Source organism: Spermophilus citellus (genome assembly GCF_964194105.1).
Source record: "Spermophilus citellus genome assembly, chromosome: 16".
NCBI lineage: Eukaryota > Metazoa > Chordata > Mammalia > Rodentia > Sciuridae > Spermophilus > Spermophilus citellus.
Genome location: NC_138196.1, coordinates 46,630,149 through 46,644,340, shown reverse-complemented (window position 1 = coordinate 46,644,340; position 14,192 = coordinate 46,630,149). Strand labels below are relative to the sequence as shown.

At 36.6% G+C, this 14,192-nt stretch overlaps 2 protein-coding genes across 3 annotated transcripts in view; one reads left to right on the top strand and one right to left on the bottom strand.

Annotated features, from left to right (window-relative positions):
• VPS37A (VPS37A subunit of ESCRT-I) overlaps nt 1-14,192 on the bottom strand; it is a 74,104-nt gene that overhangs the window by 17,013 nt on the left and 42,899 nt on the right. The window contains exons 13-14 of one of the 2 annotated variants that reach the window (XR_014019128.1): nt 13,213-13,334; nt 11,575-11,625 (exon numbers count right to left, since the gene is read on the bottom strand). The gene's annotated coding sequence lies outside the window, so the exon portion shown is untranslated. The remainder of the gene's footprint in view (nt 1-11,574; nt 11,626-13,212; nt 13,335-14,192) is intronic. The other variant, XR_014019127.1, reaches the window with a different exon arrangement.
• MTMR7 (myotubularin related protein 7) overlaps nt 1-14,192 on the top strand; it is a 91,710-nt gene that overhangs the window by 73,994 nt on the left and 3,524 nt on the right. Inside the window, exons 8-13 of the mRNA XM_081269195.1 lie at nt 761-870; nt 2,216-2,341; nt 4,163-4,212; nt 8,774-8,974; nt 10,254-10,394; nt 11,508-11,634. Coding sequence (XP_081125321.1) covers nt 761-870; nt 2,216-2,341; nt 4,163-4,212; nt 8,774-8,974; nt 10,254-10,394; nt 11,508-11,634 — 755 coding nt within the window. The remainder of the gene's footprint in view (nt 1-760; nt 871-2,215; nt 2,342-4,162; nt 4,213-8,773; nt 8,975-10,253; nt 10,395-11,507; nt 11,635-14,192) is intronic.

Here is a 14,192-nt window from a genome sequence, read left to right as displayed (position 1 = left end):
ATTGGGACACTGGGTTTATTTCAATCAAAGGGAAAGTATCTGGCCTGCTGCACTGGAGTGGATCAGAGGCACAGATCTCATTTTTAAGTTCACAGGCTTAACTCCCATTGCATTGTTGAGAACAGGAATCTGGTCATTTCATGAAGACTTTTGGAATAGTTCCATTTTATGTTTTTGTAATAGTCTCAAACTGAAGAGGTTGGGTGATGAAGAGTTCTAATTGGATAAGTACTAGAGTTAGTTTTATGGTTTTTCCTCCCTAGTAGCCTCGATCCAAGTACTCCTTATGTACCTATTTTTAATATCTTTCAATTTTTAAAAAATATTTTTTAGTTGTAGTTGGACACAATATCTTTATTTATTTATTTTTATGTGGTGCTGAGGATCGAACCCAGCTAGGTGAGTGCTCTACCGCTGAGCCACAACTCCAGACCCCCTCATTTTTAATATCTTTACTGGAAAGGTAAGTAGATGTTCTCTGCTGAACCTTTACTATACTAACATTCAATGATTTTCATTAATTGGGTTTAACCTTACAGATATGATTCTGGTAAACAAATGCAGCATCCATCATGGCCAATGAAAGTAGAAAAGCCTTACCTGAAATGGTTCAATGGAACCAAGTTTAGTAAACTTTTGATTCAGGTTGTCCAGAGAATATCTACTACAACAAATTATTAATAAACTACCTGTAAAACATGATCATACATAAAAGAGAGATTGCCTTAATTTCACTTTTGTATCTTGATTCATTTTGCAGTATGTGAACTCAAATCTCCCTCTATGAGTGATTTTCTGTGGGGGCTGGAGAACTCTGGCTGGTTAAGGCACATCAAGGCAATCATGGATGCAGGAATATTCATTGCAAAGGTATGTGATTACAGAGAAAACAAATTAAGGGGTAGACTAGCAACCATGCTGACATCAGAAAGGTGACCTGTCTCCTCTCCATGGGCTCCCCTGTACTTCACCCTGCTGTCCTGAGGAGATGGCTGGCTTTGCAGACCTCCATAAGGTTTGCCTTCTGAACATGTAATTTTGCAAGAGTACAGTGCTTAGTTGATATTTCAGTGGTCAACTAGACTATTTCCAAAATATTCTGTCTTCCATTAGGCTTAGTCCTGGTGGAACAAAGAATTTTCTGCAGGACAGTAAAACCAAATGTGAGTCATTTTAGTGATAGGGCCTTAAGGCTTCCATTGAATATATTATTTTTTTAAGACATGACATAGCAGAAGTTATGTCCCTCAAACTGGCAGGTGGATTCCACTTTGCCATGGGAAGAATATTGTGGCAACTTTCACTGTTTTTGAATGTATTCTATTGTGTTGTTCAGTGTTTCTAAAAATAAGTTCTTCTTAGATTTACACTTAAGAGAATCATCTTTTCTGATGACATGGTCTGCTCCCCTTTTTTAGATAATCATTTACTCAACAAATATTTATTTAGTGCCTGGTACTATTCTAGTGCTATGGATGCAGTGCCGGCTAAGCCAGATCACGTCTCTCATCCCTCACAACTGACATTCTGATGTGGGAGACCAAAAGCAGGAGTAAAAAAATAAAAATAAATTTCAGGTAGTGATAGATGCTTATAATGAAATCTTTACCAATTTACATTTCTTGCCAGGAGACTTTCAGCTAGAAGTTATGTGTGTAGTTTCAATGTTGATTAGAAAATCTTCCTTAGCAGATAATTCTGGTTCAATTTTTAGTTTTGTTTTCGCCTTCTTTCCCTATATCCATTACTTCACTCTTACCCTTTTATCTTTAATTTTGTGCTTTTATAATTTAAAATTGTGTGTCTTTTCCTTTTTGGAAAAGGTTGGGGCCAGTAGTTATTCCAGGATTTCAATAAGACTTCACATGGAAATGGGAGGGCAGGAGAGGGTGGAGGGTGGACAAGAGATGTCAGAAAGGTATGTTTGCACAGGAAATATACTTTTATTTCATATCTGTGCTAAATTTGAGGTGACTTGAGTGAGGGCTTCTGGATGTAATGGAAAGGGCAGGAAAAGCTTAGCTGCTAGCACTCACTGGGCCACTCCTGGTTCTGTCCTAGGAAGGCAGGGCATAAATGCCAAATAAAAGAATGAACAGGTTTTGTTCTGTTTTGTCTATATCTTTCTCTAAGTATAGAAGTTAAACCTAGTTCTGATGAGAGATGTTTCCTTCTATTGTCATTCTGTGTGACTCTGCTGATTGGTATCTTCTAGGCAGTTGCAGAGGAAGGGGCAAGCGTGCTTGTCCACTGCTCTGATGGCTGGGACAGGACTGCTCAAGTGTGCTCGGTGGCCAGCCTCCTGCTGGATCCACACTACCGGACTCTGAAGGGCTTCATGGTGAGTGTGGCTGCTGGGCTTTCCCTGGAAAGGCAGTGCCTTGACCACAGTGGACTTCTTTTTAAGAAACTTTTGGCAACATTTTTTTTTTTTTCTCATCAGGATTATTTTTCTCTTAGTAGATCAGCAAAGTTAATTAAAGGAGAAAAAGTGAAGTAGGCTTGGAGTAAAGAGGTACATTTCTGGGATATTGAAACCACTTCAGATCAATGCTACTGAATGGGGACAAATATAAAAGACATTCAGTAGTGGGAAAAATAATAAGCTTTTAAAAATTTGCTCATAAATACTTCAAGTTTGGGAAAATGTGTGTAACAAAATACTTTTGGGGAAAAATATCAGGGAAAAACATTTTCTATATTGTTCATGTTAATTGTCTCTAGAAGGAAAAACTGCTGTCACTTCCAGGTTTCTAAGTAGTCCTCACAACTAGATGAGAATATTCACTGTTTTCAGGGTTTTTGTGTTCTTTGATGCAATTATGAGTATATTCTCTCCTAGAGGTTGATCCTTTTTGGGTATACATCAAGATGTGATACATTGCTTCTGACTACAGCTGCCAGGGGTAGTGAAGTTTTGATTGAATAGTGAGATTTCCCTAAAATGACTGCAGGGGCTTTCTAGTGACTGGGCCATTACCTGGTTCCTTCCTCTTGAACCGTGATTGGATAGAGAATGCTTCAGTGAATCCTGAATCCATGCTGGGGATAGATGCTGAGAGGATCCCTACTAGAATATCATTACTACTAATCTCTTTCCCAAGTGCTATCAGCTGACACCCTGAGGACTTGAGATAAGAGGACAGCTTCCTCCTGGAGCTTTCCCTTTCCTTTTATCAGGATGCACCTAAGAACTTGAATTATCTGTGACAGGATTGATTTGAGAGTGACATTCCTGCTTTAGACCCCTCTCCTGGGCTGAGGTTAGGGAGGGCTAGATTCCCTCATTTACTTTTGGAAAATGGGTTCCCAGTCACACCCTGCCAATGAATCTTTCTTCCACATACCTTCCTTTTCTTCCACTCTCTTCCTGATTGTGCCACATTAAATTTATAGCACAAATGAAATGCCCTTCTGAGTTAACAAGGACAGATTTCAACTGGTCCATTCACTTTTTTTGGGGGAAACTAATGGCCATTTTAGAGCACTGGTGATATTAATAGGACTATTCCATATAGTTAACATTTTTTAAATCCAGACTACTTCAGTCTGGGAACTTATGGTAACCCTAATTCCAAAGGGCTAAACTTCTAATATACTCATAAACCCATTTTAGAATTTTTCTCATGTACAGTAAATAACACTGGAAAGCATTTCTAATTGTTTCTTATTGAAAGGTTGGTATTTTTAATTATTCAAAGAGGCAGTATCATGTATTGGTTAAAAGATGGGGTTTAGAGCAGAGAGACCTGTGGTATAAAGTGATGTCCTCTGCTTCCTATAGCAGGTGAATATTAAATCTCTCTCTGCTTCACTCTCTGTTGCTGTAAAATGACAGGGATAACAACACCTATCCCACAATGAGGTGAGGTGTCACATGGGAAGCACAGCAGTGTCCAGCAGGGAGGAAGCATTGAGTGGATGGTGTTATGGTGTTTTCTTTTTTAACTTCAGTTCTCATTTATTTTTCCTGTGCATGACCTTCAATTTTGCCCTTCCCACATGCATTGGTGGATATTGTCATTTCTTACTCATTTTCCGGTTATCTGAGGATAGTGATTTCTGAACCAGATGTCTCTGAATCCTTCAGTATTGTTGGTTATGGTCTCTTATTTTCCTTCATTTGCTTCTCTCCATGATACTTACATTCTTTCTTATGTAGGTATTAATAGAAAAGGACTGGATTTCCTTTGGCCATAAGTTTAATCACAGGTAAGAAATATTTTAAAATCTGTTGCTTTGAATGTTTAGGATAAAAACACTGTTTCCGAAGTTTTCAGTGCAGTGTCCAGGGGAAAAATAGCTTGGTTTTGAAAAGATTTTTACTACTATTTGTGTATCCCATTTGGAAAGTTTAAATTATGTTGTACATTTTGCATCATAGTTTGAGAGAAAATTCTCAAACTCTAACTGCACTTGATATTAGTTGGGCAGAACTCAGTAAAGTTAAATTGTTCCAGAAGAGACATATGACACTTGCTCATTCATTGACCCAGGAAGGATCAACTCTCCCTCCTTCCATGCACACTGGATTTATTCCATTTTGGAAGTGCTGACATTCACTTTAGGCTGCAAGTTGTGAGGTGCCCGGGGAACAGTTTCCCTGCTTTTTCACAGTGGCAATCAGATTGGATTGTTCCTGAAGCATTCACATCACATCGAAGTTTCTCCCAGATATCTCTGGGGAGGTCATGTGGGACAGTGGCCCAGGCATTGGAGCCAGACAGATGCAACTCCAAATGCAAGCTTTGGCATTTACTGTCTGACTTTGGGCATTTGTCCTCTCTGACCTTGGTTTCCCATATATGGGACAGGGAATGTTTTGGGTCTTCTTGGTACAGAATCATATCATCTTTAAATAGTGATATTTGAGTTCTTCTTTTCCTATCTATATCCCTGTAATTTCTTTCGTCTGATTGCTCTGGCTAGAGTTTCTAGAACTATGTTAAATACAAGTGGTGAAAGAGGATGTCTTTTTCCAGATTTTAGAAGGAATGCTTTCAATTTTTCTCCATTTAGAATGATGTTGGCCTGGGGCTTAGCATAGAATGCCTTTACAATGTTGAGGTATGTTCCTGATATCCCTAATTTTACTAGCATTTTGAACATGAAGGGATACTGTATTTTGTCAAATGCTTTCTCTGCATCTACTGAGATGATCATATGATTTTTATCTTTGAGTTTATTAATGTGATGAGTTACATTTATTGATTTCCATATGTTGAGCCAACCTTGCATCCCTAGGATGAACCCTACTTGATCATGGTGCACTATCTTTTTGATATATTTTTTATTGAATTTGCCAGAATTTTTACACCTATATTCATCAGAGATATTGGTCTGAAGTTTTCTTTCTTTGATGTGTCGACATTGGCCTCATAGAATGTATTTGGAATTGTTCCCTCTTTTTCTATTTCATGAAATAGTTTGAGAACTATTGGTGACAGTTCTCCTTTAAAGGTCTTGTAGAACTCAGCTATGTATCCATCGGGTCCTGGGATTTTCTTGGTTGGTAGGCTTCTGATAGTGTCCTTTATTTCCTTGCTTCAAATGGATCTGTTTAAATTGTGTATATCTAATCCTGATTTAGTTTGGGCATATCATATACCTCTAGAAATTTGTTGATGCCTTTGAAGACATTTCTGTACATTAGTGACAAATCCTCAGAAAGAGAAACTAGGAAAACCACTCCATTTACAATAGCTTGAAAAAAATACTTGGTAATAAACTTAACGAAAGAGGTGAAAGACTTCTACAATGAAAACTACAGCACACCAAAGAAAGAAATTAAAGAAGACTTTAGAAGATGGAAAGATCTACCTTGTTCTTGGATAGGCAGAACTATATAGTCAAATGTGACTATATAGTCAAAATGACCATACTACCAAAGCACTGTACAGATTCAATGCAATCCCAATCAAAATCCCAATGTCATTCCTCATAGAAATAGAAAAAGCAGTCATGAAATTCATCTGGAAAAATAAGAGACCCAGAATAGCCAAAGCAATCCTTAGCAAGAAGGGTAAAGCATTTGCTGATCCAGGCCTATACTACAGAGCAATAGTAACAAAAACAGCATAGTATTGGTACCAAAATAGACCTATAGACCAATGGTAAGAATACAGGATACAGAGACTAACCCATATAACTACAGTTTTATTAGGCAAAGGCATCAAAAACATACATCGGAGAAAAGATAGCCTCTTCAACAAATGGTGCTGGGAAAACTGGAAATCCATATGTAACAATATGAAATTAAATTTCTATTTCTCACCATGCACAAAACTCAACTCAAAGTGGATCAAGGATCTAGGAATTAAACCAGAGACCTTGCGCCTAATGGAAGAAAAAGTAGGCCCAAACCTCCATCATGTTGGATTAGGCTCCAACTTCCTTAATAAGACATCTATAGCGCAAGAATTAAAACCAAGAGTCAATAAATGGGATGGATTCAAACTAAAAAGCCTCTTCTCAGCAAAAGAAACTATCAGTGAGGTGAATAGAGAGCCTACAGCTTGGGAGCAAATTTTTACCACTTGCGCATCAGATAGAGTACTAATCTCTAGGGTATATAAAGAACTCAAAATGCTAAACACCAAAAAGACAAATAACCCAATCAATAAATGGCCAAGGAACTGAACAGACACTTCTCAGAAGAGGATATACAATCAATCAACAAATATATGGAAAAATGTTCAACATCTCTAGCAATTAGAGAAATGCAAATCAAAACTAAGATTTCACCTCACTCCAGTCAGAATGGCAGCTATTAAGAATACAAACAACAATAAGTGTTGGTGAGGATGTGGGAAAAAGGCACATACATTGCTGGTGGGACTGCAAATTGGTGTAGTCAATCTGGAAAGCAGTATGGAGATTTCCCAAAACACTAGAACTACCATTTGACCCAGCTATCCCACGCCACAGTTTATACCCAAAGGACTTAAAAACAGCATGCTGCAAGGACACAGCCACATCAACATTTATAGCAGCAGAATTCACAATAACCTAAATTGTGGAAACAACCCAGATGCCCTTCAGTAGATGCATGGATAGGGAAACCTTGGTACATATACACAATGGAACATTACTCAGCATTGAAAGAGAATAAAATCATGGAATTTGCAGTTAAATGGATGGAGTTGGAGAATATAATATGCTAAGTGAAGTAAGCCAATCCCAAAAAACCAAAAGCAAATGTTTTCTTTGATATGAGGATGCTTACTCATAATGGCTATGGGGTGGCGGAGCATGGGAGGAATGGAAGAACTTTAGGTAGGGCAAAGGGGAGGGAGGAGAATGGAGGGGGTGAGGGGATAGGAATGATGGTGGAATGAGTTAGACATCATTACCCTAAGTACATGTATGAAAACATGAATGTTGTAAAAATACTTTGTGTACAACCAGTGACTTGAAAAATTGTGCTCTACAGTGTAATATGAAGTGAATTGCATTCTGCCATCATGTGTAACAAATTAGAATAAATAAATAATTTAATAAAGAAAAAAAGAGTAGAAGAGGAAGAGGCCTGGGTCCCACTTTGTCCTTTGAGAGCACACCTCCACTGACCTAAAGACCCCACTTCTTAAAGGCTTCACAACCTCTCAATAGAACCACCCTGAGGAGCAAGTCTTAACATACAGTTTGTATTAAAGAATACAAATGACAGCATTCTTCTTTCTCTATTGACTTATTGTGTTCTGCCCAGAACATAAACATATTACTTACACAGAACAAATATCTATTACCAGATGATATTTTATCTCAAGAACACAGAAGTTTTAAACATTACATTATCTTCAAAAGACAAAGAGTTTTAATATTAACCTGAAAATTGATAATCCATGTATAATTAGAGAAATGCTCAGTTAATCAAGAAAGCAAAAGAAAATGTTTAACTATTTGGGAAAATGTAAATTTCCAACAAATAACACAAAATTTATTGATTAGATTTTATTTGACTTTAGATTTTATTTAAAGGTGTTTATAGAAGAGCACTATGTAATGTACTTGTCATTTCAAAAATATTGCTTGCTGTTTCAAGATAAAATATTTTATATTATCCTAAAAAAAGTTTTCTGTGGAATCTGTGGTCATATAAAAATGAGTGTTTTGTTTTTACTATAGAAATGAGAACATCCTAGGAAACCATTATTTTTTTTTCAAATTGTCTTTCTTCCTTATTCCTTCCCAGCAAACAATGCAAGAGTGAGAAACCCAGAAGTTGCTTAGAAATTGCTTCTAATTCTCCCATTAGCCATTAATAAAGTAGAAGATTTATTTCAAAAGTTTTGTTGTACTTTTACAGTTTGAAATAAAAACTGCTCATTTTCCATGGAAAGTTTCCTTGAATTTAATCTCTGCGACTATTCTACTTTATTTTATTTTATTTTAGAGAGAGAGAGAAAATTTTAATATTTATTTGTTTTCAGCGGACACAACATCTTTATTTGTATGTGGTGCTGAGGATTGAACCCAGGCCGCATGCATGCCAGGCGAGCAGGCTATCGCTTGAGCCACATCCCCAGCCCCACTTTCTTTTTTTTTTAACACTTTCTTTTTTAACTGTAACATGAACGTGTTCTCTTCTTTATACCACCATTACGAAGTTCTTCTTGAAATTGGAATTTAAAGGTTAATTTTTCTACCTCTTATACTGAGTTTATAAGATTTGTTTAGGAACTAGTATTGCCTTTATGATAGTTTATGAATTTATAGCCTTCTAATTAAAAAAAAACTTACCTTATAACATATCTTCTACTTTGTTTTATAGATATGGCAATCTAGATGGTGACCCAAAAGAAATCTCCCCAGTAATTGACCAGTTCATTGAGTGTGTCTGGCAATTAATGGAACAATTTCCCTGTGCCTTTGAGTTTAATGAGAGGTTTTTGATTCACATTCAACATCACATTTATTCTTGCCAGTTTGGAAACTTCCTATGCAACAGTCAAAAGGAGAGACGAGAACTCAAGTAAGTGTTTTGGAGTTTTAACTTTTATCTCAAGCTTTGGGCAACATAGAATTTTCAGGTGGACTTTTATAATTTTGGACACTATGTCATTTAGTGCATATATCTATATTGACAGATTCAAGTTCTTTTCTTGTTTCTGGCACCATTTCAAAGTGGCAAAAATGTAATCAACTGACAGAGATCTGTACAGTTGTACTTTTTCCCCCAGTTTCTGCCTGATATACCCAGACAGATATACCCAGATATATCAGCCTGATATACCCAGGTTGGGGGGTCTTGAAAATAATTCTGGAGGCAAAGAAAATAATTTTTGCACTTAAAAGTTAGATATCTTGGGTGGATATATGGTTAGAATAAAAATTGCAAATATAACAGGGAAAACAAATTTTAAACTCAAGGCACTGTTAATTTAGATTAAAAGTGCACTGCATCATCCAAGGGTAAAAGTAGATAAAATATGGACTTCCAAGTACATTATAGAGTCAGAAACTTAGTAACAAGAAGGTGATTTAGGAAGTGCAAATAAGAGATTTTCATAGCATAAAATGATTTTAACTATGGTATATACATGATCAAATTTAATTTTAGAAATAAACAGTTTAAATAAAATAGGCTTTATGCCATCAGAGTTATACAGAAATATTTTTTCAAGTGGATACTGGTTTATTTTGTCCAAGGAACTTTAAGTATTCCTGATTGGGGGGGGGGGTGATTTAGAAGAAGCCGAGTGCATCCTGTTGGCTCACCTGTTTTCCCACATAATTCGTGGCTTGTCGCACCAGACTCTCAAATTCTAATGGTATCTGCTTGGATTTTAATTCTGGCTTTTACCTTCACTAGCCATAGGAACTACTTAACCTCTCCATTTCTTTAGTGTCTCTTCCAGAGAATGGATATATCTTACAGGAATTCAGTGAGGGTCAAAAGAGAGAAAGCACAGGAAGCCCTTTGAAAATAGCCTGGCAAATAATAAATGTTCAATGAATATTTGGGCAAAAAACTATATAAGCAGTTTTTTTTTTTTTTTTTTTTTTTTTTTTACTTAACAAGAATTAAACATCCTGTCCAGGCTAGTGCAGATAGTAGGGGAGGAGTTGAAATTATTATAGTGCTATTCTACCATATCAAGAAACTACCAAAAGATTATAAATTTCCCTTCTGTAGAACAAGGACTGATGTTCAGATCACAGTGCTTAGTTCCTTTCCAGCTGTTATATTATACATTTACTATTCTTAAGAGCCAAGATCAGTCATTTTTGACTTTTTTTTTTTTAAACAGTATTCAAGAAAGAACATACTCTTTATGGGCTCATCTGTTGAAGAATCGGGCTGACTACCTGAATCCTCTGTTTAGAGCGGATCACAGTCAGAACCAGGGATGCCTTCACCTCCCTGCAGCTCCATGCAACTCCATGTACAAGTATGTAAACCTTTAGCAATCTTCAAACTATGGAGTGAAACTGGATTCTGGCACTGTTTAACTTTCAGAGGCCAAAGTGTCTGAGACATTGGGTTTCAAGGCTTTTTTGTATACACAATCCTCCAGAAGATGCTTGAATAACTGACTGGTATTTTTGGCAGTGTCTCCTCCCTCTCATCCCTCTAAATGTGAAATTCTCTTCAGAAGTTAATGTTTTATAATAATGGTATCTTAGAAATATATAGAAACTTATATTTCTAAGTGAAAGTGAAAGGGAGGAGGGGAAGAGAGAGAGGAAGAGAAAAAAGAAAACCAAGTGTCTTATAGGCTAAATTAGAATGACACATTTATCAAATTATCACATGGTTTTATCTCTGCTGAATCAAATCCCAGCTTATTTCTCTTGTGGAAATAGATTATTTTAAGATTTTATATATTGGGATGGGAGACCAAGCATGTTATATGTTATCCTTTGGCTTCTTCTTTAGTCTTATGTGATATAGAAATGACTCAGAGGTCAGCCAAAAGGCCAGTGCACAGAATATAATGAGAAACCACATTCCTTTTCCCTACTCACTCCCAACAAATACTTACTGGGTCCCCCCCCCTTAAAGATTTTATTCCTCAAGATGGTTTTATTCTCAATTATTTTAATATCATTATTTCCCCAGACTTTTAGAGCAGAATGTTAATTTTATTATACTTTTTTTTTAAAAAAAGCTTCAAGTTTAAAAGCCTCCTTTTGCAGCTGAAAGACTCTCAATGTATGTTCACTAATTTTGAAGTTCAAAACAGCCATTTTATTAAACCAAAACAAAAATGTGGTAACATGTGCTACTTCAATCTATTATAAAAATATACTTATTATATGCCCCCTAATTCAGTATCATATATAAGTAGACACTTCATGAACTTAACTTTCTTCAAAAGTCTATGGGCTCCCCCCAAAAACCGTCAACATGAAATTATTTCGAGTGGCTTTTTTGAACTTGTAATTTGTGTTTGGTTATTATTTAGACTGTGGAACTGTAATATTAAAAATAGCTTGAAAGATTTGAGAATGTGAGTTTTCAGATTGTGGTTTGGTGGTACTGTAAAGCTCTTTTTCCCTAGGTTTTGGAGTGGAATGTATAACCGTTTTGAAAAGGGGATGCAGCCCCGACAGTCTGTTACAGATTACCTTATGGCAGTGAAGGAGGAATCCCAGCAGCTGGAGGAAGAACTGGAGGCCCTAGAAGAAGTAAGACACACTTGCTATAATCTATATTGTGTGCTTGCAGGTACATGTGACTAAATCAATCAGAGTCACTCCAAGTGAATTTGGGCTGACTAAATACACAGACACAGAAAGTACTTTTTTTGGGGCTCAGTGACAGCTCCTCAGCCACAGCTCCCACAAGGGGGGCAAGGCAGGCAAGAAAGAGGAGGGGAGCACGCCTCGAACCCGGGTTTTATTAATGGAGGGAACTAATCCATTGAACATTCTATCCAAAAAAGGGCAGAAGGGAAGGATTACAACAAACAGGTGAGTGTAATTCAACCCTATCCGGTAACACCCACTCCCTGAACTGCACCTTTCTTATCCAAGCAGAGGTAAAGTTCACCTGTATTGCAATGGGTGCAATACCAGTCCAGTACCTCTTTACTCAGGACTTAAGGTGTGTACATAGCTCCTGTACAGGGTGCCTCCTGACATGTGCTTATTTCTTTCAGAATGTGACCCCATGAAAGTCTCTAAAAGCCCATATATCAAATTAGCAGTGACCATTTTTATTTATAATCATTGGATGATACAGTCTCACTCAGGTGAGCACCCAGATGACTGGTGTCCATACGTAGGAATCTAATACATATCACAAATCTGGCTCATGGTCATTTCCACAGTGTGCTGAACTATTTGGCTATTTACACACACACACACACACACACACACACACACACACACACACATTTTGTTGTTACTAGTAAATACTAGTACTAAAATTCTTTCTGGAGAAAGCATGAAAAAAGACTGAAAAAGGAGTAAAATTAGACATTTTATCTGTAGTAAAAATCTACTACTTCACTTCTTTTTTTTTGCTACTGGGGATTGAGCCCAGTAGCAGTTATCCACTGAGTCACATCCACAGCCCTTGTTATTTTTCGAGATGGGTTCTCACTAAGTTGCTTAGGACTGCTAAACTGCTGAAACTGTCTTTTGAACTTGCAATCATCCTGCCTCAGCCTTCTAAGTCACTAGGATTACAAGTGTGCACCACCATACCTGTGTCCTGTGTCTTCACTTTTAAGAATTAAATAATGATATTATGTTAGTATATAAAAGATAAAATAATTGAAATTGACTACTTTGGGCTTCTGTTACTTCCCCATTTGGGCCAGGGAGGTTATAATATACTTAAATGCTTTTCTTAATTAGATAACTTTGTTTTCAGTGATACTAGTTAAATTTAGTTGATCACCAAACCCACTTGGATTTTTGCTTGGTTCTGCTTCAGTTGTTTTCTTAAAACACTTCACCACCATACCATTCATTTGTTCAGGAATTGGCAGTAAGTTCCTATTGTTTGGGACCTGAATTTTGAATTGAGGTTCAATAATTTAAATATAATGAAAACTTTAAGATCATATGTAGTGAGGAAAAAGTATTAGGGGTGAGGGTTGGAAATTGTCAATAGTTAAGGTTCTTCTTTATCCTCATAGAGCAATAACGTGGCTAGAAGAGAACATAGCCTTTCCAATTGGTCAGTATCTAAAGAAAGTTCAGCAAAATATCACAAATTGAAATTGAATTCTACTCCTTGGCCCAGTGGATACTCACCTGCAGGTCCCCACTGAGAATGATGCCTTGGGGAAATGGTGCTTTATGATTCAGGGTTCTCAACAATAGAGGTGGTCATTTAGAGGTAGCTGGTGAGGCTGACTCCTGTTCTTCATGATATTCTAGAAAATATCACTTTTTGAGATATAAATATCATGGATGATCTTAAGTTGGGTTGCAAATTTAAGTGCTTAAGCTGGACAGGTAAAACAGATTCACAGGTTAAACCATTGGTTTGGAAAACTTTTAAGACCAGGTATAAATGGTACTCTAGAAATCTGCCAGCGTCCAAAAAAACTTTGCTGTATCTGTATGATGAATTCTGCTTATATCATCATGTTTTACCTTATTGGAGAAGTAGTTTTTAGCCTTGTTTGTGCGGCAAGATCACCACCTCCCAGGAAATCCTGATGCCTGGGCACTAAGCCTAGAAATTTCAGTATCTTGAGTGCCACAGGTGATGTGAATCGAATCAAAGAATAAATGAAGAGAGTGAAATGAGCCGCAGGTTGGGGTTTTAGAATTCTAGAGCCATGGTAGATCTTTTTTTTTTTTTTTGAGTCATCATTGGGCCAGTTAAATTTACACTTCCTAAAGACATACAAGCTTTATGAAAATCTTAGGATTTTATTAATCTTTTCCAGCATTCATTTTGTTGAACAATTGTTAAACAATTTTAAAAAATATTTATTTAGAATATTTAAAGTGCCTTAATTTTAAAATTTTTGATTATTATTTCCTTATACGACAGGAAAAGTTTCTTAGTCTGGCATTTGAGATTTTCCTATAATTCAGTCTAATCCAACTTTTCAACCTTATTCTCCACTGTTCCCTTTGCTAAAATTGAACATTTTCTGCTTCTTGCTCATTATTGACACCTCCTTACCTTTGTGTTTTTCTTCTCACTGTTCCTTCTACCAGGAATGCTACCAGAATGTCCATATTTAATCCTTTAAGAGTTCTGTTAAAATGCACTTTTC